The sequence below is a fragment of the Pinus tabuliformis genome, chromosome 4_2 (genome assembly GCF_031772625.1).
Source record: "Pinus tabuliformis cultivar Carrire ecotype Pingquan chromosome 4_2, CPIR1, whole genome shotgun sequence".
In the NCBI taxonomy this organism is placed as follows: domain Eukaryota; kingdom Viridiplantae; phylum Streptophyta; class Pinopsida; order Pinales; family Pinaceae; genus Pinus; species Pinus tabuliformis.
This window is the reverse complement of record NC_142304.1, coordinates 808310382-808336108: the sequence shown is the minus strand read 5'-3', so window position 1 is coordinate 808336108 and position 25727 is coordinate 808310382. Positions and strand designations below refer to the sequence as shown.

Below are 25727 nucleotides of genomic sequence, written 5' to 3'. Positions count from 1 at the left end.
TGGATGCTCAAATAGACTTTATATGAGACAAAGAGTAGACAGACATGGTTGCTATCATTTTGGAGTTTAGGATTTGCTCATCTATCGCTTTTTTAGACTTTATATCCTCATGTTAGGGCTTATTTATTTCTTTCTAAGTTTTCCAATGTATTGCATATTCCTTTGCTTGGTTTCAAGAGTTGGCCTTTCGATAATTGGAATAACTTAACAGTTCTATGTATGATGATATTGGCCCAACCTCTGTAGCTCTTTTCCTCTACGTTATATTCATTTGAATGATGATTCTAAAATGTATGAAGGCTTTTATGGGAATGTTTAACCAAGGATCAAAGGCAATAACGACATGTGGGCTAATAAGGGAATGAGGACCTATGGGCTAATATTTGTACTGTTTTGAGCATGGTTTCATCAATACTTCACAATATAATATGATTATATTATTTCTAAACTGTCACTCTCCACTTATTCTTCATAATTATTTTTTGTCTGTAAATTTCAGATATCAACGAGAAGAAAAAAGAATTGATGCTTGGATAAATCTGCAGACTTCAAAAGCTGAAGCTGAAACCAAAAAACTTGAGGTATAAGGAGTGTGCCTATAAATATTTGTACGCATTTTTCCTATTAAAATATTCAATGATATTTCGTCGAGGAAATATCCTTGTCTGCTACATAATAATTGGCAAATTGTCTTGGTTTATGTCTTTACTACCAATTCATTATCAATGCGTTTCAACATATTTTTTTAACAAAAACAATTTACTTTAATGAATATAATACATGTTTTAAATATATCTTGATATTAATTAAATTTTTTGTTTAAATAAAATTTTGTACATATCCCTATCCAAATCGATATGGATACCCACTTGTTGCTCGCATGGATTCATTTACTTACTTTCACTTTCAACTAGGCAAGCTTTATCCAGATACAAAGGTGTGTAAACAACTTCAATGGCTATTTATGACTATTTTTATTCCATTTTATAGCCACTTTAACCCCCGAATAGGGTTTTAGGCATGCCTTCCTCAATTGAAACTCATTATCATCGACCCTTGCTTTCAAAATGCCCATTCACATTTTAATATTCTTCCACACTCTATACCTTACTGCTTTTCCTTTGCAACATTAAGTACAAATGCTAATTTAACTATATCAATTCCTATAGATACTAAATATAATCTGGTATATTTACAAATTTATGTATATGTACCATAATTATGCAAACTTAGAGTGTGGGGCGAAGTCTAACTGTATTTCAAACTAATCGATCACAATTCCTTCAAAAATGTAGAGGAGCAGAAAGCAAGGGAGGAGCAGAGAAGGGAGGGAACGAAGGATTCACAAATCCTTCGATTCTGATCCTGATCCTTCTTCTGTTCATTTCTAATAATCTTATTCTCTGCATAATTTCCGAATTCTTTATTTGCTTATTTGCTAGCTTTGATTGAGGATTTTTCATGGCAACAGTAAACCCAATTTCGGCCGAAGACAGTGAGAAGAGGGAAGAGTCACAGTCCTCTGAAAGTGAAGGGCCAGAAGGTTACAGGAAGGGAGGATACCACTTTGTACGCATTGGAGACACCTTCAAGAACGGTCGTTACGTTGTTCAGAGCAAGCTTGGATGGGGACACTTCTCTACAGTCTGGCTTGCGTGGGATACCCATGAAAATGTATTGTTAAATCTCTGCCTATTGATTTCATTAAGCACTTTGAAATAAATTTGTGCGCATTCAATCTGGCTCCTAATGAAAAAATTATGCACATTCAATCTACTTATCTTAGTATTAAAATTTGTGCGCTCTCTGTCTGTTTATGCATATATAGGAGATTGGGGATGAAAGAAACGAAAATCCTGCAAAATATTTGCCTTTAAAGCTTGGAATTTGGAATGCCGTAATTTGCCCCTTTAAACTTAAGAAAATCTGTCTGTCTATATAATTGCAAGTAGAGTTTCAGAAAATTCAAACACCTTTATCAATTTGTTCATTTGCTCTGTACCTTTATACACAATTTTATATTTTCTTTTTTCATTTAGTATCTTATACTCTCTGCCCTGAAATACATCTTAAATTTTTAAAGCCCGTTTCGATTTAAAAGTATGAAGTCCAGGATTTGGTAAAAAGAAAACAGGAAATCCTGAATTTCAAATTTCAAAACCCCGGTTTCAAACCCTGTACCGTCCATTAGAATTCTGAAATATATCTTAAATTCTTAAAGCCCGTTTCGATTTAAAAGTATGAAGTCCAGGATTGGTAAAAAGAAAACAGGAAATCCTGAATTTCAAATTTCAAAGCCCCGGTTTCAAACCCTGTACCGTCCATTAGAATTCTGAAGAGATTCTTGTCCGTCTAATTGAATTTTTATCCATTCATTTGGATTTGAATTCTGAATATTCATTTGGATTTGAATTCTGAATTCTCGTTAGAGTGGGAAAAGGAGTCTTTTCTAGAAATTGTATTTTGAAAAAAATTGTAAGTTTGGTAAAGATCTCTAGTTCAGTTCATTCCACTTCATTCCAGAGACTTCATTCTCAACATATAAACAAATCAGTCCTTTATTTTTTCAGTTAATTCCATTCATTTGATTTCTTTTAAAATGAAAAAACAATCTTTATATACTTAACTACATTTTTATTTTTTATAATCTACTTGAGATTAGAGATTCTACAAATATTTTTATCCATTCTTGCATTTAGAGTCCAAAACAACTTTTTATCCCTGCTCAGGAAAATATAAAATATTTTCCACTTCTTTAATCACATCCTAGTGAATAAGTCGAGTGAGTGAATCCATCATAGATATTAGTAATCAAATTACTTAAAAAAAATATCTTATTCTATACACAATAGAATCTAATACACTAATTGGACATTTTGATTATGACCATAAAAATAGATAACTTCTTACTTTTCAATCAAGGCTAGCATATTAGAAGGAAAAATATATATAGTAAGTAAAATTAGTATTAGTATTTAAATCTGTATATGTTATAAATATTTAAGTAATTATTTTTTAATATTTAAATAAATAATGATCATAATAATTTATTTTTAAGGTTATTGTTAAGTTAGATATTTAATTGTTTTGTTGAGGGTGAGCCTCTGAAAAAAAATCTAGTTAGCCCAGAGTTGGTGTGGAAAAAAAATCTAGTTAGCCCAGAGCTGGTGTGGCCGAGGCCGAGTTGTGATTTTGACGGATGGATAAGGGGGTCCTTTGTGCTAGGGGGAGGAAACATGCTAAAAAATCTAGTTAGCCTAAAGCTGGTGTGGTCGAGGCCGAGGCTGATCCCCGGGTGACTTTGACTGATGGATCAGGTGGGGGTCCCTGTGCTAGGGGGAGGAGACATGCTAGAAAATCTAGTTAGCCTAGAGCTGGTGTGGCTGAGGCCGAGGTGACTTTGACAGATGGATCAAGTGGGGTCCCCTGTGCTAGGGGGAGGAGACATGCTAAAAAATCTAGTTAGCCTAGCACTAGTGTGGCCAAGGCTGAGGTGACTTTGGTGACTTTGACAGATGGATCGGTGGGGTCCCCTGTGCTAGGGGGAGGAGACATGCTAAAAAAGGCCAAGGCGAGTATGATCCCCGGGTGACGATTAGATCTGGGCCGAGGCTCCTCAAGCCACAAAAACTTGACAAACAAAAAAAAAGTTAGATATTCAATTGGTTTCTTAACTATTAATACCACTCAAACTATACTTCCAAAATAAATCTATTAAAATTCAAATTTTAACATATATAATAATTAAATTAATCTAAAAATAAAATAATAGCAATACTGCATTAACATTTATCATAAAATCTAGAAGTTAAAATGCTTTCGTATTGAATTAAGCAATTTTTTTTTTAGTAAAAATCAAATAAGAGAAATTTCATATTTCATTTTGAAATCCAACAAAATGAAAACTCACCTCAGCTAACATTTTATCATAATTTCTAAAAATAAATAAATCAGATGTGAAATTAGAACATTTTATCATAATTGCAAAAAATAAATAATCAGATGTGAAATTAGAATTGATTAGTTTTGTTTGGACTGATGCAACATTTGAACGGATGAAATCATTAAACGGCTGTAAAGGATTTGATCTGCTCTTATGTTTTATTTCATCATAAAATGTGTGAGAAATTTTACTTCTGTTTTTGTGCACAATCTTTAATTTGTTTTATAAAATGCAGAAATATGTTGCCCTCAAGGTTCAAAAAAGTGCACCAAATTACACAGATGCCGCAGTGGATGAGATTTCAATTCTCAACCAAATTCGTACTGGGGATCCCAACGACGAAAAATGTATTGTCACATTGCTTGATCATTTCAAGCATAATGGACCCAATGGACAACATTACTGTCTGGTATTTGAGTATTTGGGCAACAATCTACTTTCTCTAATTAAGTATTACGATTACAAGGGCATGCCTCTGAAAATGGTTAAGAATATTTGTTATTATACCTTGATAGGATTGGACTATTTGCATCGCAGACTTTCTATCATTCACACTGATTTGAACCCAGAAAATGTTTTTCTTGTATCTGCCATTGACTCCTCAAAGGACCCTCGGAAAAATGGCAAACCTCTGATACTTCCTCCTCAAAAGAGTAACGAAACCAAACAGCCGTTGAGTTCTGCACTGCCAAAGAAGCCATTGAATTCTGCAGCTCTAAATGCAACCAACCTCCCATCTAATTCTGCGGAACCAAAGGAGCCATTAATTTCTGCAACCGCAAAGGCAATTGCAAGCATTAGTACTCTGGGACTAACAAAGAACCAAAAAAGTAAATTGAGGAAGAAAGTCAAGAAGTTAACTCTTAATAACAGTAAAAATGGATCAGTAAAAGATATACCAGAACCGAAATATATCACAGCAGAGAGTGCCAGGACAGAAGTTCCAGCGGATAGTGGTGTCAAAAAGGAGGATAATGGAGAAAAGGTTGCACCCCACAAAGTGGAGAATGCGGAACAGATTGTACCCCTCAAAAGGATGAATCTCGATGTTAGGAGGAAGATACTGGCCTCAATAGACCTCAGATGTAAAATAGTTGACTTTGGAAATTCATGTTGGACTCATAAACAGTATTCCGATATTATCCAGACAAGACAGTATAGAGCTCCAGAGGTTATCCTTGGAGCTGGTTACTCCACACCTGCAGATATGTGGTCTTTTGCATGCATGGTCTTCGAACTTGCTACTGGTGATGTACTATTTCATCCCCATAGTGGAGATGGATACAGCAAGGATGATGTAAGAACATGTATTCTTTCAACTTAGGCCATTGATTCTTTTCCAATTGCAATCTAATTTGATTATTCGACATCGCTGTCAAAAAGTAGTCCCAAATCTAAGTTCAATAGTTGAAACCATATTATCTATTTCTGTTCAATTCCTCCAGTTTCTAACCTGGCATGCCTGCTATATTCATGTTTAGGACCACCTGGTCTCAATGATGGAGCTTATTGGCGTGATGCCCAAGGAAGTAAGCACTGGATTTCACCCGATATGAGCTCTCTTACTTTATCACTCTTTTAACATTATATAATTATTCAATATTGATTTCTTCCTTTGGATTTCCATAAGCTGGAACTTCTTAATCACTAGCATTTTCTGGATTTTTACAGAATTTTCCTGATTAAAGATATCTCTGTGTATAAACAAGTTGAAATTGTTCTATGTCAGAAAACGCAAGGCACAAAATCTGCTACACCCATGATAGGAAATCTGTTCTAGCCCTTCTACCAAAATTGCAAGGAGTAAAAAGGCAATATAATAAGGTTCGACCACACTTGTGTTATCCAAGCTTCTTATCTACTTTGTTTCCGGGGATTTTCCAACTCTGCTACATACCCCAACAATAGAAATAGAGCTACTCTCCTCCTGCCTTTTCACTGGAATTCCCCAGTGGATTTATCTTGCTTGCTGTTTTTGCTTCTTCATTCCTTTCTCTAAATGTTTCAGGCTTTTCTATAAACAAGGCTGTTTCTGTTGGTTCAACTCATTATTCCCTTAAACTGAATTGGGATCACTTTCACAAAACATTTCCAATAGAGGCATTACTGCCTTCATTTCACTCTTCTACAACGCTCTTGCAGATTCTACTTAACCAAACTGATCTTTTTCTTTTAGTATTATACCTCTGAAAACCTTCTTAACCCTACTTTCTGGAATCTGAACTAGAGCAGTTTTTTCTTCTCTATAGCTTTCGAAATCTCTTCCTTCGACAGGATGAGATCACATTGTCATATTCATCAAATCTTTATTACGGTTCGTTTTCACACAAAATCTAGCATAGGGGATCAAATATAGCATTTTTCTATCCCTAGGATAGAAAATCCCAATTGAGTTGTTAGTGTATTAACTTTTCTACATTGTACATAAAAGAAACAAACAAACCAGGGGTTCTTATGTCAGTTGAAGTCCAAGTTGTCTTCTTTAAAACTGACATATACCAAGGTCCATATATGACCAGTTTAGATGTATCTTAAATCTAAATCTACAATCACTAAGAGGATCAAGTTCGTAGTTAGTATGAATCTAATATGGTGCTCTTGCATTCCATAATAGTTTTTCTCAAGCTTTTAAATAGGCTTCGTCATAAGAAATACCATAGTCATGCAATAACATGGGCTTGTGAACCACTATCCCTAAACCCATCAAATGACTAACTTGGACCTATCTTAACTAGTCTATGACTTAAACATTTAATTTTATTTTTATTTTAAATAATTTGGTTAAGTAAACATAACATTATATTATATTATATAATGTTTTACAACATCACTGCCATATTGGACTTTAAAGCACCTCTCGGCGCAATAAACTAACCAGTTTGTATATATTTTCTACAAGTTGGACACTGAATCAAACATGTACATGTCTATATTGAATTTCCCATCTGTGACATTCAAACAACATTTGGTTGCAAGAAGAAGATATATTAAGACAACCCAATAGAAAATCGGCAATGGCTATTACATTCAATTTGTCTTTGTTGAAACCATCATGCTAATACCAACCATCTCCTAGTATATAGCTTTAAAACAACATTATTTGCATCAAGAAAAATAGATCTGACAACCTTCTCATACTTTTGAGTTGCTTGTTATTCTCATTAGTCATCTTTTCCTCCTATTTTAAGTTTGTAATGGTGTTCAGACAGGAGGTACAAATTAGTTTGGCCGCAACTTTCAATGTTTTTATTTCATATTATATATTCCATCCAGTTTTTTGAGTCATCTCCCAATTGTCATGTTGCTATTATATTGTTTTCTTCTTCATCCTTCTGGGTTTCCATGTTTTATGATGTAGTCTTCCTCCTCCCTTGCTAATGAAAAGTTTCTCTACCATATGCAATATGATGTCCTTTATTCTTCTTTTCCCTACGTACCTCACCATAGGCAATATGATGTTGTTTATTCTTCTTTGCCCTGCATACCTCTTTTGCTGAAGCTTCTTCAACATCAACTTCCTTATTTTCTCTATTTCCACATTCAACCTATCCTTTGGCTTGTTGGAAAATGAAACTAGGTTTGCTCCTTATTAATGTATTTGAGTCATCTTGAAATGTACTTGTCAAAAGAATAAAGAAAAGAATTATTATTATTATTACTACTACTACTACTTATTAAAGCATAGATTTCATTCCTCGGTCATCATGTTTTAGGCCAAAGTCCCCATTGAGGACTTCTAGGATATATTTTGAGTTAATAGAGTCATTGTAATTTTAAAGAGACATTTCTTGGGCTTTTGAATAAAAAATGAAATATGTTGCCTCCACAGCAAGTTGGCATTAAGATGACCATGTCAACCTCAAGTAGGGTTATTCGACCTCACCTAAAGACTATAAAAGAAGCAATTCAAATTCATTTGAAGGAGAACATCTCAACCAAGTTTGATATCTCTTTGGAATCCAGAAAAAGTGCGAAGTGAAGGAAGAGGGCTAAATAAGTGCGAGTTTGGTCAAGGTGAAAGAAGAAAGGAAAATTGAAAATTTGGTGCATCTCTCTCTCTTCCTTGTGCCCTAGATTTGAAGCTAGAAGTTCTCTTGTCGATGCCGCTGCCAGCTGCTGCACTGTTCGAAGTTGTTGTTGTTGGGTGCTTCTACCTCAGGAAGTTGTATTAGTTCAAAATTGAAGTTCCTAAGTCAATATCGAAGTCTTTCAGCCAAGATCGAAGTCTCCAAAGAAAGGTTGAAGTTACTAGATCCAAGAAAGTGTTGCATAGTGCTACTACTTTTGTTGTTGTAGCTAGGTCAAATAGGATCATTTGCAAAGGAAGGAGAGGGTTGACTTGGTGTGGAGTAAAGTTTGTGTCAAGGTCTAGAGTCTTGGATTATCTCAGGAAAAATATTGAAGGAAGAATTATTGACTGGGTTTTCCCCTAGAGAGGGGTTTTTCCCTACTTGTGTGCCTATATCAGGTGTACATTGATTTATGTGCTATTTCTTTGGTAATTGCTTGATGAACTAAAAGGAAAAATATATAAAGGAAATCTATAATAAGAAATTAAGAAGATCACAAGTAATTATCAAGTATAAGAAAAATTTCTTCCCTTCTAATTTTCTAACATGGTATCAAGCTTTGGTAATAAAAGAATAGAAAGGCGGTCTCAACTAGTTTATCAAAGAATCATAGTCTCTAGTACTTGATCAAGGAATCATTCAAAAGGATTATTCAAGGGAAGAAGTCTATTATCTTCAAGGAAAATGTTCAACTCAATCAAGGGAGAGAACAAACTTGAAGGAGCCTGAAACTACAAGTCTTGGAAGAAGATTGGAACAAGATGATTGACCTCATTCTTGAAAAGAACAAGGTACTATACTTGGTCAGCAGAAAAGTAATGAAGCCTACAAAATACTCCAATGATGTTGATAAAGTGAAGTTTAGAGAACTAGAATTAGTGGTCATGAATCTAATGGTAGAAGGAATAGAGGACAACCTTGTCCCATACATAGCCAACATTGACCATGCTCAAGAAATGTATGAGGCCTTGTCAAAGTTATTCACTATCAAGAACATTGGTCAAGTAGCAAGCTTGAAGAATGAACTAAGGTCCACAAAGATGACTAAAGAAGACACAATGGCATCCTTCTTTGTGAGAATAGTAAGAATCATAGATGATCTGCTATCCATTGATGAAGTTGTTCCAGACAAAGAATTTGTGATCATTGCTCTATTAGGGTTGCCACATTTTTGGGGTGCATTTGTTGCATGACTTAATAGTTGGAAGGTAGCTCCCACTTTTGAAGAATTATGCACTATTTGCAGCCAAGAAGAATTAAGGATCTTATTAGTTTCCAAGGATCTCATTAGTTTCCAACCCTAAAGAAGTTTCAAATGCCTACATTGCTCATCACAAAGGAAACTTCAAGAAATCAAAAGGGTCAAAAAGGAAGGTAGACATGTCCAAGGTAGAATGCTACCAATGTGTTGTGGCCACAACTACCACCCTATTAAAACATGCTCTGATAGCAAATTTTCAATGGATCCCCTAGAAGTTTGATCTTTCATCTTTCGGAATGATTTGTTTTATCACATGGATGTTAACTCGTTGCCGAGTCAAATTTTCAACGCTTGATGGCTAAGCCATTGAATAAACCTCTACTGCATGGGTCATTCATGACACAGCCTCGCCCTTTATTCACCCCCTTCATAGGGACCTTTTAATCTTCACAAACATGCATGGTACATTTGTGCCTGCACAAACCATCACCCCCACCCTTATTATAATTTTTGTTTGTTTAACTCACAAAACCCCCATCGCATCATTATTCCCGTTGTGGCCTTTTATAGCGGAAATGCTCAAAACATGCATATATCCTCCCTTTTCGCTTATATATAACCTTGGCACATAACGCATACCATAAGGCATCGGACCCGATGGCACTATTAACCATACTTCATATATATTTTCGGGTTCGAAGCCCCGTCGCATATCGCAATCAACCAAGGTCCAAGGTATATATATATATATATATATGGCGTGCCACTGGCCTCCGGACTCGATGACATTATTAACCACATTGTATACATTATCGGGTCCTGGCTCCCTGTCGCATATCACATATCAACGGAGCTTGGGCCTTATACACAGTACGCGCAGTGATATGGCGGACTCGTCGAGCCTATCAAATATGATATATATATTTTCTGGTCCAAAGCCCCATCGCATATCGCAATCGGCAGAGTCCCAGGTTTGTGCATATTGCGATATGCGATATGCAGACTCAACGATATTTATAGACCTCGATATATAAAATTTGAGGTCCGGCCTGAGTGATCAGAATAGGATTTTCTTTATTTTCCCGTGTTTTCCAAATTTTCCGAAATAACAAAGGGATCAGGTTTTTCAGTGTAAAAGGCGGGCCTGTGGAGTCCCGATAGTGTAATTGCGCATCGGGGAAGTGGAAGGCATGGGTACTACGACCCACGGAGGGGCCGATACCCGATTGCGATTAAAAGAAGCCCTCGAAAATTGTGCCAAGCCTATGGATTGAGTGGGAAATTGTTTGTTGCCCGTGTTTTATGCGTAAATATATTTCACACTTATTCCCGTAGTTTTTAAAAGTTAATGAAGGAAGCGTTTATGTTCTATGTGAATATTTCTGTTATATTGTTCACAATCATGAAGCTAATGATAGCTATCTTTGCAGGTGAGAAGTAAAGGACGCAGGAGTGGATTCGAAGAGCCATGTATGCAAAATCGTTGTGTTTGAAGGTTTGGCCATAGGCATTTCAGGTCGGAATACCACGCGTCGCTTGTGCATTCCGAGAGCAAAGTTGTCTCGGTTTTATCATGGAAAGGTGACACACAGTCACCCTTCTTATCAACATCTGTTCACTTCCTCAGGAAATGAAGAGCTCCAGTAGAAATTCGTGGTTATGCTGACAGTCCTATCTCTGTATACTCGGTTTGTATATCGGAAACAGTGGGGGGAAGATGAAGAGGCAGGGAAGACCGAGAGTCGGGGGCTTTTGCATAAGTATTACGCTCAAAGAGGAGAAGGGGATTTTGTTTGGATAACAATAGTTTTGACTTATTGTGAATAAAGAGGACTGTTTGGTTCAAGAAGGGGCCTTTAGTTTCTGATTTATTTTGATTTTGCTTTGAGGTGTTTTGAAGAAGAGTGTTGATGCCGGCATGAATGTAAATGTGATTTGTGTTTATGTGTATTGATGCATACTTTTCATGATTAGTCTGGTTTAATTGAATACGATTCAATTATATGGTTAACTTATGAGCGATCTCTGATTCAAAACCGTATTAAACACCAATTGCTAGTTTATTTGTACCAAAAGGAATGTGTATTCCTGTATGAGTAATCTGATTGCAATCAAGCTCTAATATAGCCTTGTTCATCTATGAACTCAGTAATTGATTCTTTTGGACTTGGAATTTATTTATGGTGTTTAATCTCTTTTATTTTGCTCCTGCAAGATAGATTAAGATAGCTAGGACTAGATTAGAGTAGTTAGAAGTAGCGTAGATAGAATTTAATACATAGAGGTTAGTTGTTTTATTTTGTTGATTTAATTGAAGTCTTCTTCTCAAAAGCAATCCTTCAACACCTATTACAGTTCACGGGGTCCCTTAAAACCCATTGGAACTAGCCATTCCAAACGAAAATAGGCCTAATTGGGGCCTGTGATCGGGTTAGTTCCCCTTGTTGGTATAGCGAACATTCACCATGTTAACAAATTGGTGCTAGAAGGAGGTCCTGAACCACCTTCCACAACATTTCAAGATTTCATCTATAAGTGCCACCCATGGATTTAGCAAGATTAATACATGGATTGTGAAGGTCGAAAAGACCCCTCTTCTCATTTGAAAAAGCCTCATTTCGAAGAAGAGACACTGTGGGAGTATCCTGTCACTCAGGAACAACCAATCAGAAGACTCACTTGGGCTTACGCTCGTTCCCTATCATAACTCCCTATCTTTCAGTCATTACCTCCGATAGCAAAAAGAAAGCCAAGGGTCTATCACATAAACGAAGAAACCTCTATAGCCCCTTCTCTTGAAGATATTTTGCTTGATTCCTTACAGAGCATCGACTCTCCTTGGGAAGAAATTCCTGAGGATTCCCCTTCTGAAAGCAATCCTTGGCCTGATTTCGAAAATCCTAACGGAGAAAACCTCCATCAACACATCCCTATCCTTGATATGGCTAATATTACTCAACCAAGTGGAAACCAACCCCCACCTCCTCTGGGAGCACTGCCTATCTAGCTCGCTTAGGATGTCATTGCGATAGCTAGGCAGCAACATCCCTTACCCAAGAATGCAAAAAAGGTACTGCCTAAATTTGACCCAGAGAGGGGAGACACCGTTGAAAATCATATCAATTCTTTCTTCCTGGCCGACGCATGCTGGGGGTAGCTGATGAAGATATAGCCTATTCCCTTTTACCCTGACCGATGCAACTTCCACATGGTATTTTAGCTTGATAACCAGATCTATCACCTCGTGGGTTGCCTTTCAACAGGCCTTCTTAGACAAGTATGGCGATAAAAAAACCCCTGCTGCCCTAGTCCTTGAACTGTCCCGTTTGAAAATGGAAACCAAAGAAAAGGTTGAGGATTTTAATATCTAGTTCAACACCTTGTTCAACAGAATCTCGACCACTGCCAAACCTACAAAAGAGGTGCTCATGGAATTCTACATCACTGCTCTCTGTATCCCTACTGTGATGTGGGTCAAAAGGAGTAACGCACAAACCTTACAAGGTGCCATCGATGAAGCAGTAAAAGTCGAGAATGAAATGCTCAGTCTCACAGCATGCCACCATACAACCGGAGAAAAGAAAGCCTCTCAAGCATCCAAGAAGGATAATGGGAGTGATAACAAAGGGGCTGAAACCAAAAGCAAGGACGCCACATATATGGAAGGTTTGCATCGGATCATTAAGAAACTAACAAACACAGTCATCGATATGAAAAGGAATCATGGAGAGAGTACTAGTGGTAGTGGAGGAGACTATAACAACAGAAATCCCTTTAAGCCTTTCTATCGTAAGAAAACAGAAGGAAGTCTTGGTCCACTTGCACTACCTGCTCCACCCAATGAAGGGAATTTAAACACAGAAGAGCTGGTTCTTGTCGGATCACTCCTCAACCAAGAAGAACCTATAGTGGAGCTAGAGCCAGAACAAGAAGATGAGGAAGAATACCAAGTAGAAGAGGCATTGGAAGAAGAATCCCAAATCAACGTGCTGTGGGATTTTTATACAAATGAGAATGATGATGACCGAAGAGACATTATGGAATAAATCCACACACGAAGCAAAGGGCCACTTGCAAGTGTGATGAAGCCTGTAGATCAGACCAAGAAAGATATTTTCCCTGTGAAAGCACCTACTCCCAATGTTCATATCGAAAAGAGTAGACCTGGTGGTCAATCCAAGAATACCCATGTTGCAAACCATCCAGAAAAAGAAAATGCATCGCCCACTTCAACGAAGGCTACTCAAGATGGTAAACTCCCACCTAAGAATGAAAAAATAGGTATGTTTACTCTGCCTTATACTATTTATAACATTGATTACAATATTGTGGATGATCTTAAGAAATCTAGGGCTAATATCACATACTTTGATTTGCTGAAATTAACGCAGCAAAGAGATTTTCTCTTGAAAGCTATGAATGAGAGAAACTCCAAAGCTCCCACCATCCCAAGCAACCAAACCAAGAAGTCAGTGTCCAGACCTGTCAACACCTCCGTTGCAGCCCAAATGCCATCAACTATGGAAGCCACTCTGTCCAAAATGAATAAAAAACCCCAAGATGTCAGTGCAGCCATGATAGGGAGAAAGTCAAAATCCATGACCCCACCTTTCCTTATCACATTTGAAATCCTCAACATGAATGTGCACAATTTCCTGGTAGATTTCGGTGCCTCATCCACTGTGATGCCTTATGCTGTTGCTAAAAGACTACATGCAATATCTGAGAAAACTGGGACCCGAATTATGCAATTGGACAGGACAATGTGAAAGTAATTGGATAACTAAAAGATGTGTTGATTCGGATGGCTGCTAAACCACAGTCCACACAAGTCATTGATATAGTGGTAGTCAATATACCCAAAGCCTATGGAATGTTGCTTAGAAGGGATTGGTCAGCAAAACTCAATGGATATTTCTCAACTGATTGGTCCCACCTCTTGCTGCCCATGAAGGGAAAAGGTGATATGCTGAGAGTTGATCGTGAAAGATACATGAAGTATGTGGTAACTGAACTAAATGGTCCCAATGAACCTATAATTTTTACCAACTCCATCCTTGGGAACTATAGTTTCAATGTTTATCCTACAGAAACATGTTTTGTAGAATTTCATGCAGAAACAGTTGAAGAAACTTTGACATACGCACAGTTGGAAAGTCCCCCCATAATCCAACTGATGAATTATCCTGTACTATAGTAGATGATAGGACTAATTTCTTAGATAGTAGTTCAATTGATGTAACATTAGATGCTATATTCTGGACACTTTATTTTGATGGCTCTAACTGCCTTGAAGGTGAAAGTGCTAGAAGTGTTCTCATTGACCCGCAAGGGAACCAACAATTGATTGCCAGCCGGTTGAAGTTTGCATGCACCAACAACACAACAGAATATGAAGGCTTGTTGCAAGGCCTGAAGAAAGCCATTGATATGAATTTAAAAGATCTTAAAGTTTTTGGCGACTCACAGATAATCGTAGATCAGGTAAGGAAAAGGATACATTGCAATTCACCACACCTAGTAAGGTACCAACATGAGGTATGGGACTTAATTAACAATTTTGATTCTTTTAATATCACATACATACCTTGAGGGAAAAACCAAGACACTGATCTGATGGCCAATATGACTACTAAACTTTTGCTTGATTTTAGACTGAAAAAAAATAAATGTTCTGTTGAATTGATTTTCAGACCATCTATGCCTGATAAAATCTAGAATTGGCAGGTGTTCGAAGATGGTGAGCAAATTCTTGAGTTCTTGCACTGCGAGAAGACATTCAAGAATGCAGTCATTGATGAAAAGGAGCATGACAACCTTATGAATGAGAGGGAAGATGAGGAAAAGGATCATCCTAATGTGATTCCAAAACTAGTTGTTAAGATGGAGCACTTGTATTACTTGCATGATAGATTCAAGAAACCAACTAACTGCAAAACGCATAGCTCGTCCATGAAGTATGAAATGGTCAACCTTGGGACCAAAGAAGACCTAAAAAATGTCAATCTGGGCCTTGGGTGCTCTCCACAAGAAAATGTTGCATTCATCAAGCTATTTAAAGACTATAAGGACGTCTTTGCGTGGACACAAGAAGACCTAAAGACCTTGATACCAGTGTTATGTAACATGCGATCCCTTTGGAAAAGGAGGCCAAGCCCTACCAACAAAATATGTGTAAGATGCATCCAAGCCTAGAACCATTGGTGAAGAAATAACTAAACAAGATGATGGATGCTAAAATCATCTTCTCGGTCAGACACACCCACTGGGTAGCCAATCTCGTGCCAGTGAGAAAGAAAAATGGAGACATCAGGCTGTGTATTGATTTCAAAAACCTGAACAAAGCATCTCAAAAGGATAACTATCCTATCCCTTCTATGGAACACATCCTTCAGTGCGTTTCTAGGTCTGAAATGTTGTCCCTATTAGATGGGTTTTTAGGATATAATCAAGTACTGGTATCTCATGGGGATCAGCTTAAGACAACCTTCAACACCAAATGGGGCACCTACACATATCGTAAAATGCCTTTTGGGCTCATTAACATGGGTGCCACATTCCAAAGAGCTATGGACATAGCTTTCTGAGGGTTGATGAATAGATCAGTAGTGGTTTACATGGATGACATCACTGTGTATTCATATCACAGAAGGGATCATATTTATCACCTGAGATAAATTTTCAAAAGATGCCGAAGGTATGGAATTTCATTGAATCCCAAGAAGAGCATCTTTGCAGTCACAGAGGGGAAATTGCTGGGTCATATCCTCTCTAAAGAAGGGATTGTTATTGATCCTGAAAGAATAGAGACCATCATGAGAATACAACCCCCTGCCAATAAAAAAGCCATGCAATCTTTCTTCGGGAGGATTAATTTCGTTAGAAAATTTGTCTCAGGCTTCGCAGAAATAGTACACCCCTTCTAGCTGATGATGAAGAAAGACGTTATGTATAAATGGAGCGATGAAGCCAAGTAAGCGTTTCGACAAATCAAGGAAGCCATTGCTAAAGCTCCTGCATTAGTGAGCGCCGATTTCAGCAAGGAGTTCTTCTTGTACACTTTTTCCTTTTATGTTTCATATGTCACAATAATCACTCAAAGAAACAATAAAGGCAACGAAGTCCCCATTTCCTACATGAGTTCAAATCTCCAAGGAGCAGAACTGAACTACCCAGACGTGGAGAAACAAGGCTATGCAGTTTTCAAGGCCGTAAAACATTTCTGCCCTTATTTACTAAAGGCCAAGACCAAAGTCATCATTCCCCATCCTGTTGTAAGAGCCCTCTTCGTGCAGAAAGAAATGGGTGAACAAAGAGGGAATTGGATAACTGCCCTTCAAGAGTTCGACCTGGAGATAAAGCTAGCATAGATAGTTTGAGGGTAGGGACTTTGCAGGCTAGCGGCAAAAGCCTTGGTGGACAAAAAGGGGGCATCCAAAGAATCAAGAACACTGAGCATGCAATATGCACAAATGGAACTCAAGGAGGAGCCCTTATGGAGTAACGAAGCGTTGATGTATGAGCCAGAAGCATCGGAAGCCTTTTTGGACCCTGAGTCATGGTACCACAACATACGCTTCTATCTAGTGTGGGGATTATGTCCTGAACACATGGATGCATCATAGAGGAGAACACTCAGATTGAAATCCAATCTGTATCATTTGGCCAACAGTGTCTTATACAAAAAAATCATGATGGAATCTGGTTGAGGTGTTTGGAGAAGGATGATGCCAACCATGTATTGAAAGAAATGCACGACGACCCAGCATGTGGTCACTATGGTGGAGAGACCATTGTGTTATAGCTCCAAATCTCACTCTTATGGTTTGTGATGCTGCACTCATGGCCTAGGGCAACCCCTCCTTCCAGACCTCGTCCTAAAATTTAAAAAACAATGTTTTATTCCCTATACGCAACATTGCCCTGAGTTAAACGCGTGTACACGCGGGTCTGTGTATACCCAACCCGCGTGTATGTATTAAAACACTTAAAAATTAAATAATTCCTCATTTTCGGGCGGGGATCGCGGGTTTTACCTGCTGATCACCTGTTAGTGCCCGTGGCCCAACTGTTCCCAACCAACTCCTAACTAAAAAACTACTTTGGAGATGGTATAAAAAGACATCAAAGGGAAGGCCTAAGAGAGAAGAGAAGAGCAAAATTAATATGCTGAGATTTTCCCCATAGACCAGGTCTGAAGTCCTTGGTGCTTTCTGCACTTCCCCCATTTTGCATAGGAAACCCTTGTTTCCATGTGTATTGGTGATCATTCATCCTTTATGTCATCATTGAGTAAGACTTGGAAGGATCTCTTGTTGGAGGCTTGAGGCTGGAACGAATCCGGGAGGAAGCTTTGCTTGGAGCCTGCTGAAGGTGTTTCAGGTCATATCTTTCCGTTATATGTACTTTATTTGCCTTTATATAAAAGAAACACGTCTTGGTTCCCGAAACAATCTTTCTTTATGCTTATGAGATTCTTGTCTTGAATTCTTATGCAAGTAGTTACTTAAAGATTTTTATAACTAACTTTATAGCATGAAGATGGTTTATATATAAGTATTGGTCCATGTACTGTTGTGTTCTTTGATTTGTTTGTTTTACAGGTCAAAGGAAGAAGAAGGGAACTCCAAGAAGGGTTTGGACCCTAAAGGCCTTCTCGAACGTAGGACCTTAGGTACGTACCCTTAACATTAGAATTTGCTTAAAGTAAAGATAATGACTGTGTGTGTTTCTTTGAATAAGAAATTTTCAGTCTGGTAGAGTCTTAGCCCAAAGGACCCTAGGGGTATTTTCCCTTCAACCACATTGCTCACAAAATATTAAGAGCCGGATATTATTGGCCCACAGTGTTCAGAGACTCGCATGCCTACGCTCGCAAGTGCAAGGTGTACCAAACCGCCACAGGACGAGAAAGAAAGCTTGTTGTTCCCCTCAGGCCTGTTATGATTTATCGACCATTCCAGCAATGGGGCCTAGACGTCATAGGCGATATCACTCCAAACTCTTCATAGCAGCATAAGTATATACTCACAATGACTGATTACTTCACCAGATGGACCGAAACCATCTCACTTCAGAAGGAGAACGAAGATGAGGTAATATCATTCATTGAGAAATTCGTTATCAATAGGTATGGCATCCCTGACGATCTCATTTTTATAATGCTTCTTACTTTTCATCTCTGAAACTGACTAAGTTTTCTATTAATAAATCAATCCACATAAATTATGCAACAACCTATTACCCCCAGGGAAACGGAGTTGCATATTCTTCAAATAAAAACCTTATTTGCATAATCCGTAAGTCAGTCACTGACAACCAGAGGAACTGGCACAACACCCTAACAAATGACCTTTGGGCCGATAGGGTCACCCCTAAAGTGGCCTTAGGAAACTCCCCATACTTCCTCGTCTATGGACAAGAATCCATCTTGCCCCCAAACGTTACCCTTCCCTCCTTACAGCTCTCCCAAGCTTCAAGAGGAACCCCTTCAGCCTTGCTTCAAGAAAGGATCAACCAACTGATGAGGCTGGAGGAATTAAGGGATAGAGCCAGAATTAAATTCAAAAATCACCAAATGATTGTAAAAAAATGGTTTGATCATCATCTAGTAGGAGATAAAGATTTCCAAGTAGGGGAGCTAGTCCTGAAATGGGACAAGCTGAGTGAGCCAAAGGGTAAAAACACAAAATTCCAACACCTATGGTTGGGTCCATTCCAAGTTGTTGAAAAAATTGGTCAAGGGACTTACAGGTTGAAAACGTTATAGGGAGAGACTGAAAAGCTCCTTGTTAATGGCCAGCATCTGAAGAGATACTTCCAGTAGCCACCGCATGGTGGTTACCTCCTGAGTAGGTTAGAGTTCATTTCATTTTTTCTAATAGTTTAGTTGTATTTCTGTCTTTTCTTTTTGTTTTCTACAAAGTCTATTTTCCTGTTGTTTTGAATCACAGTCCTTTTCAGCCAGCTGATTTTGGTCCTCCAGTCTCGTTCTACCTTTCAGATTTTCCCTCATTCACCACTTTCGGCCTTTCCCTTCCTCATTAACCTGTTGATGATTCTGTTGTTCCTGAATCCATCATTTCCATGCAAATCAAACAAACTTTCTATTAGCCCATGAGCACTTGAAAATCAGCAGTGGAATGCAAAACGAAACCCCTCATTGGCATCTGTTAGGAATTATGTAAGATCTGTTGATAACTTGGATATCTGGAGCATGTAGGGGCATCTTTATAAAACAAAAACTGTGTAACTACAATTGGATTGGCATGGAGGAGTGTTGCATCTTATGTAAATACCACTCAGACCTAGCCTATACTTGCTTATAAGGTTTACAGTCATTCTCTAGTGGTCCCATACACCACACTAAATTGTCCAATACCTGTTATCTACAAGTAAACCTCCTTTCATGGGCTAAGCTCACTATCATATACCCTGTGGAAAATCCAATTGTGCTCTAGTCCTTGTGCTTGAAACTGGAAGGATTTATTTAAAAGAAAATGAAATGTCAAGTCCTTGTGCCAATCTCGAAGGATAGGTTGTTTGGGAAGCCGGTTAGAGTAAGGATTGTTGCTGGGCTTAGAGTACCGGTTATTACAGCAAGCCCAACCTTGCTTAAGCAGTTTAAAAATATGGCATGATCCATGATTGTGCCACATTCAATCATATGAAAATATAGCACTGAAATTCTCATATAAAGTGCAAATAAACATATCTACATCAAGTTTTATTAACAATAAAGGGTTGAGGTACACACCTAAACAGGTATTGACAGACCAGTGACGGCCCCAAAAGGATTTTTGAAAGTAGGAAACAGGTAAAGGAAGGCTAATAAATCCCATAACACTGCCATTGGAGAATGCCTATCAAAATCCTATCGGTAAGTAGAAGCTATTTGTCTCTATCCCACCTGAAGCAACTGATGTTGAAGTGGAACCCATGCTTTTCCATCTGTATAGTTTTCATTTCAAGTTTATCTTAACACCTTGATGTTTTATTGTTCTAAGGATTATTTGGAAACAGAGATAACTGGTTCGCCCAGTGGTTCGCCATTTTTTGTGCCCACAACTACCACCCAATTAAAACATGCTTTGATAGCAAATTTTCATTGTGTCCCCTATAAGTTTGATCTTTCATCTTTTAGAATGATCTGTTTTATCACATGGATGTTAACTCCTTGCCGAGTCAAATTTTCAATGCCTGATGGCTAAGCCATTGAATAAACCTCTACTGCATGGGTCATTCATGACATAGCCTGGCCCTTTATTCACCACTGTCATCGGGACCTTTTAATCTTCACAAACATGCATGGTACATTTGTGCCCACACAAACCATCACCACCACCCTTATTATAATCGTTTGTTTGTTTTACTCACAAAACCCCCATCGCATCATTATTCCCGTCGTGGCCTTTTATAGCGGAAATGCTAAAAACATGCATATATCCTACCTTTTTGCTTATCTCATATAGCCTTGGCACATAACGCATACCATAAGGCATTGGACCCGATGACACTATTAACCATACTTCATATATATTTTCGGGTTCGAAGCCCCATCACATATCGCAATCGGCCAAGGTCCAAGGTTTATATATATATGGCATGCCACTGGCCTCCAAACCGGATGACATTATTAATTTCATTTTATACATTGTCGAGTCCGGCTCCTTGTTGCATATCGCATATCGGCGGAGCTCAGGCCTATACATAATACGCGCAACGATATGGTGGACCCGCCAAGCCTGTCAAATATGATATATATATTTTTGGGTCCGAAGCCCCGTTGCATATCGCAATCGGCAGAGTCCCAAGCTTGTGCATATTGCGATATGCGATATGCTAGACCCAATGATATTTATAGGCCCCGATATATAAAATTTGAGGTCCGGCCTAAGTGATCGGGGCAGGATTTTCTTTGTTTTCCCATGTTTTCCAAATTTTCTGAAATAACAAAGGGATTGGGTTTTCAGTGTAAAAGGTGGGCCTGTGGAGTCCCGATAGTGTAATTGCGCATTAGGGAAGTGGAAGGCATGGGTACTGCGACCCATGGAGGGGCCAATACCCTATTGCGATTAAAAGAAGCCCTCAAAAATCGTGCCAAGCCTATGGATTGAGTGGGAAATTGTGTGTTGCCTGTGTTTTATGCGTAAATCCTTTTCACACTTGTTCCCGTAGTTTATGAAAGTTAATGAAGGTAGTGTTTATGTTCTATGTGAATATTTCTGTTATATTGTTCACAATCATGAAGCTAATGATAGCTATCTTTGCAGGTGAGAAGTAAAGGACGCAGGAGTGGATTCGAAGAGCCATGTATGCAGAAGCGTTGTGTTTGAAGGTCTGGCCTTAGGTGTTTCAGGTCAGAATCCCACGCGTCGCCTGTGCATTCTGAGAGCAAAGTTGTTTGGTTTTTATCATGGAAAGGCGACACACAGTCACCCTTCTTATCAACATCTGTTCACTTCCTCAGGAAATGAAGTGCTCCAGCAGATACACTTTCTACATGTCAGCGGTTACGTTGATGGTCCTATCTCTGTATACTCGGTTTGTATATTGGAAACAGTGGGGGAAGATGAAGAGGCAGGGAAGACCAAGAGTTAGGGGCTTTTGCATAAGTATTACCCTCGAAGAGGAGAAGGGGCTTTTGTTTGGATAAGAACAGTTTTGACTTATTGTGAATAAAGAGGATTGTCTGGTTCAAGAAGGGGCCTTTAGTTTCTGATTTATTTTGCTTTTGCTTTGAGGTGTTTTGAAGAGGGGTGTTGCTGTTGGCATGAATATAAATGTGATTTGTGTTTATGCATATTGATGGCATATTGTTCATGATTAGTTTGGTTTAATTGAATATGATTCGATTATATTGTTAACTTATGAGCAATCACTGATTCAAAACCATATTAAACACCAGTTGCTAGTTTATTTGTACCAAAAGGAATGTGTATTCCTGTATGAGTAATCTGATTGCAATCAAGCTCTAATACAACCTTGTTCATCTATGAACTCAGTAATTGATTCTTTTGGACTTGGAATTTATTTATGGTGTTTAATCTCTTTTATTTTGCTCCTGCGGGATAGATTAAGATAGCTAGGACTAGATTAGAGTAGTTAGAAGTAGCATAGATAGAATTTAGTACATAGAGATTAGATGTTTTATTTTGTTGATTTAATTGAATTCTTCTTCTCAGAAGCAATCCTTTAACACCTATTACAGTTCACGGGGTCCCTTAAAACCCATTGGAACTAGCCATTCCAAACGAAAACATGCCTAATTGGGGCCTGTGATCGGGTTATTTCCCCTTGTTGGTATAGCGAACATTTGCCATGTCAACACAATGTCATAAGAAGGGTCACTATAGAAGTGATTGTCCCAACAATCCAAGGAATAAGAAGAGAGAAATGGATCAAGCCAATATTGTTGAACAATAAGCCAAACCCGAAGAATCTGACACAAGGGACTTACACTACTAAGTCCTCTGCTTTTAGTCTTAGATATTCTATTTTGTCTTTTTGATGTTTAGTATTTATAGGTTTTAACATATTTTTGGAAAAGACATTTTTATTATTTTTATAAGTTTATAGGTATCCCTCAAGTTTTGGAGAGAGTCCTCAACATCTCCCAAAGATAAGTATCTCATTTCTTTTCATCTTTTGGTTTCATGTACTTATTTAAGTTTTGGTTATATTAAATACTAATCACCATTCTACCTCTATTTTCTTGATTATGGAAACATCTCCTAAATCCTCAAGGAGTATAGAAGAGGGCCTCCGAAGACAAGGTTTATCAAGGAACAAAGGAAAACATATGCTAAATCGTCAAGGAGTATAGAAGAGGTCCTCCCAAGACAAGGTTTGTCAAGGAACAAAGGTATGCCTTAAACAACAAAACATTGATCTCTTCATAATAAAGGTTTATTCATTTGATAATCTGTCACTAACACCATTATGTCTAGCAATATTGAATCATAATGATTGTTGTTTTGGGTGATTCATCATTTGAAAAATGTATCCTCATTCTTGGTTGATTATATAGAATCCCAGAAAGGTTCTCTGTAAAACCTTAACTTAAGGTTATGATAATGTTTGAAACCCTAGCCTGCTTAGGGTTTTTGGAAATGTTATTTGAACATTTTTTTTTATGATGATACCATGTTTATGATCATGAAATCCTAACTTTTTAGGGTTGAATCATGTTGTCTAAGATCCCAAACATTTGAAGTTTTGGTATATTAGGGTTTTCTTGGCTATATTATGAAACCCTAAATATTTAGGGTTTGGATGGGCCTATAAATAAATCCCTTATTATGTCTTTAGAATAAGATCCTAGGAATGAAACCCTAGGTGTATATTTGTCCATTTGGTCGAAACCCTAATAATGTCATCTGACATATGATATGCTTATGCATGAAAATGAATTCCTAGATATGTGTGTTAACTTAATCATTGATGGTCATAAGTCCTAGGGTTAATATAAGCCCTTGTTTGAGTTTGATATTCTTGGATAATGTTGTTTGGGAAATCTAGTGTTTTGCAGCTAAACCCTAGCAATGGTTAAATTCTCTAGTATGTGTGATAAAAAAATTTGGAATCTATGAATCTATATAGTGATTTTTGATATTGTATAAATGAGAAATCTAGGGTGTACATCAAACCCTATTAGAAGCTAGTTATGTTGTTAATTAAGTTGTGATCGGTTTTGATTGTTGAATCTATTGTATGAAATATAGGATATATATGAAATCCTAGTGAGGAGTCTAACAATATGAATTATGATAGTTGTTAGACACATTACTTGTTTGAATTGTTTCTAGGGTTTTCTATATGAAAGAACTTGTCATATCGTTGAAAGAATATTGAAACCCTAAATAAGTTTAATATTTTGATTTGTTGATGTGATTTATGGTTTGTGACGAAATTTGGGCAAGAAGTTGAAGTATAGTCTCTTGCTAATTATGTTTGTAAATTCTAATGCTTCCATTTTTATAAGATTTTGATATGGCTAACTTCATGCTTCTATAGTTTTGGTTGTACTTGCTATCGAAGTTGTGTAGGTACATCATTTTCAAGATGGTGAAGATGATCGCAAGTAAATTTGATGTGATAAGCATGACATATGAATGACTATAATAAGAAAGATGGAATCCAAGAAAGAGTCTCCGATAAGAAGAATTTGATCTCCCTAGGTTAAGAGGGAGCTTGGATAGAAGAAATCTCCCTGAGATTAAGAGGGACCCTCGATAGAGGAAATCTCCCTGGTTGAGAGGGAGGGCATGACATAGTTTTGATTGGAGAATGAATTTTTGAAGGATATGTTGTTGCATGTGAAGTAGGAAAGGAAAGTGTATGATTGAGGAATCATTTGTCAAATATTCATATAATAGTCCTACTTTGTTGAGAAGCAACATCAATTGTCTAAAAAACCCCAAAGGTTTATGTTTGTTTATGAACATGTGAAAATATATTATTAATTGGGGTTGTGTTTGTACAAGTAAATCTCTTGAAGGGTTTTATGGCATGCTAGTTACCAATCCGTTTGATCGAGAGAGATTTGTTGATGACCAAGGAGTGTTGAGGATTTATGAGTGAAGCATTTCCTGCGAGGATATCTTGCCTTTCTAGGTACTGAAGTTGGGAGGGTGGTGTTGGTCATAGAGCATTGACCTTAGATACACACCTGGATCCCTAGGTTGATAGTTAGTAAGTAAGCTTGATGGTACCTAGAGAGGTTGAAAGCTTGAATCCATCTTAGTCCTACTTGGATAGATTTCCCTAGTCAGGAATCTAGTCCATGGAATTATGGTGCCTAAACTGTTGAGAGACCAATGGATGGATTTCCCTGGTTGTGAATCTAGTCCCATGGCATTGCGTTGCCTAAAATTCTTCATGGTTTATATAGTTGAGATCTTCCTTGTAATTATACATGGTGAATAACTCCCTAGTTAAGAGGGAGTGTTGGAAAATGTAACTAGGTTCGGTCTTTATTAATGTATTTGAGTCATCATGTAATGTACTTGTCAAAAGAATAAAGAAAATAATTTGTATTATGACTTATTAAAGTGTGGGTTTCATGCTTGGGTCATCATGTTTTAGGTCAAAGTCCCAATTGAAGATTTCTAGGATTTATTCTGAGTTAATAGAGTTATTGTACTTTTAAAGAGACCCTTCTTGAGCTTTTGAATCATGTAAAAAGATTAGTATTGAGCTAAAGATGAAATATGTGGCTTCCCCACGAAGTAAGCCTTAAGATGATCAAGTCGACCACAAGGAGGGCTATTCGAACTCACCTAAAGGCTATAAAAGAAGCGGTTCGAATTCATTTGGAGGAGAACATCTCAAGCAAGTTTGATATCTCTTCGGAAGCTGAAAAAAGTGTGAAGTGAAGGAAGAGGGCTAAAGAAGTGTGAGTTTGGTCAAGGTGGAAAAAGAAAGGAAAATTGAAATTTTGGTGTATCTCTCTCTCTCTCCCCCTCATGCCCTAGATTAGAAGATCAAAGTTCTCTTGTTGATGTCGCTACCA

The 25727-nt window shown here is 37.7% G+C and overlaps 1 protein-coding gene across 1 annotated transcript in view; it reads left to right on the top strand.

Moving 5' to 3' along the window:
• Nucleotides 1-1285: 1285 nt before the first annotated feature.
• Nucleotides 1286-25727, top strand: part of LOC149172153 (uncharacterized) — a 111185-nt gene continuing 86743 nt past the window's right edge. Inside the window, exons 1-3 of the mRNA XM_089426219.1 lie at nt 1286-1674; nt 4179-5240; nt 5425-5472. Of these exons, the coding sequence (XP_089282345.1) occupies nt 1462-1674; nt 4179-5240; nt 5425-5472 (1323 nt within the window). The 5' untranslated portion in view covers nt 1286-1461. The remainder of the gene's footprint in view (nt 1675-4178; nt 5241-5424; nt 5473-25727) is intronic.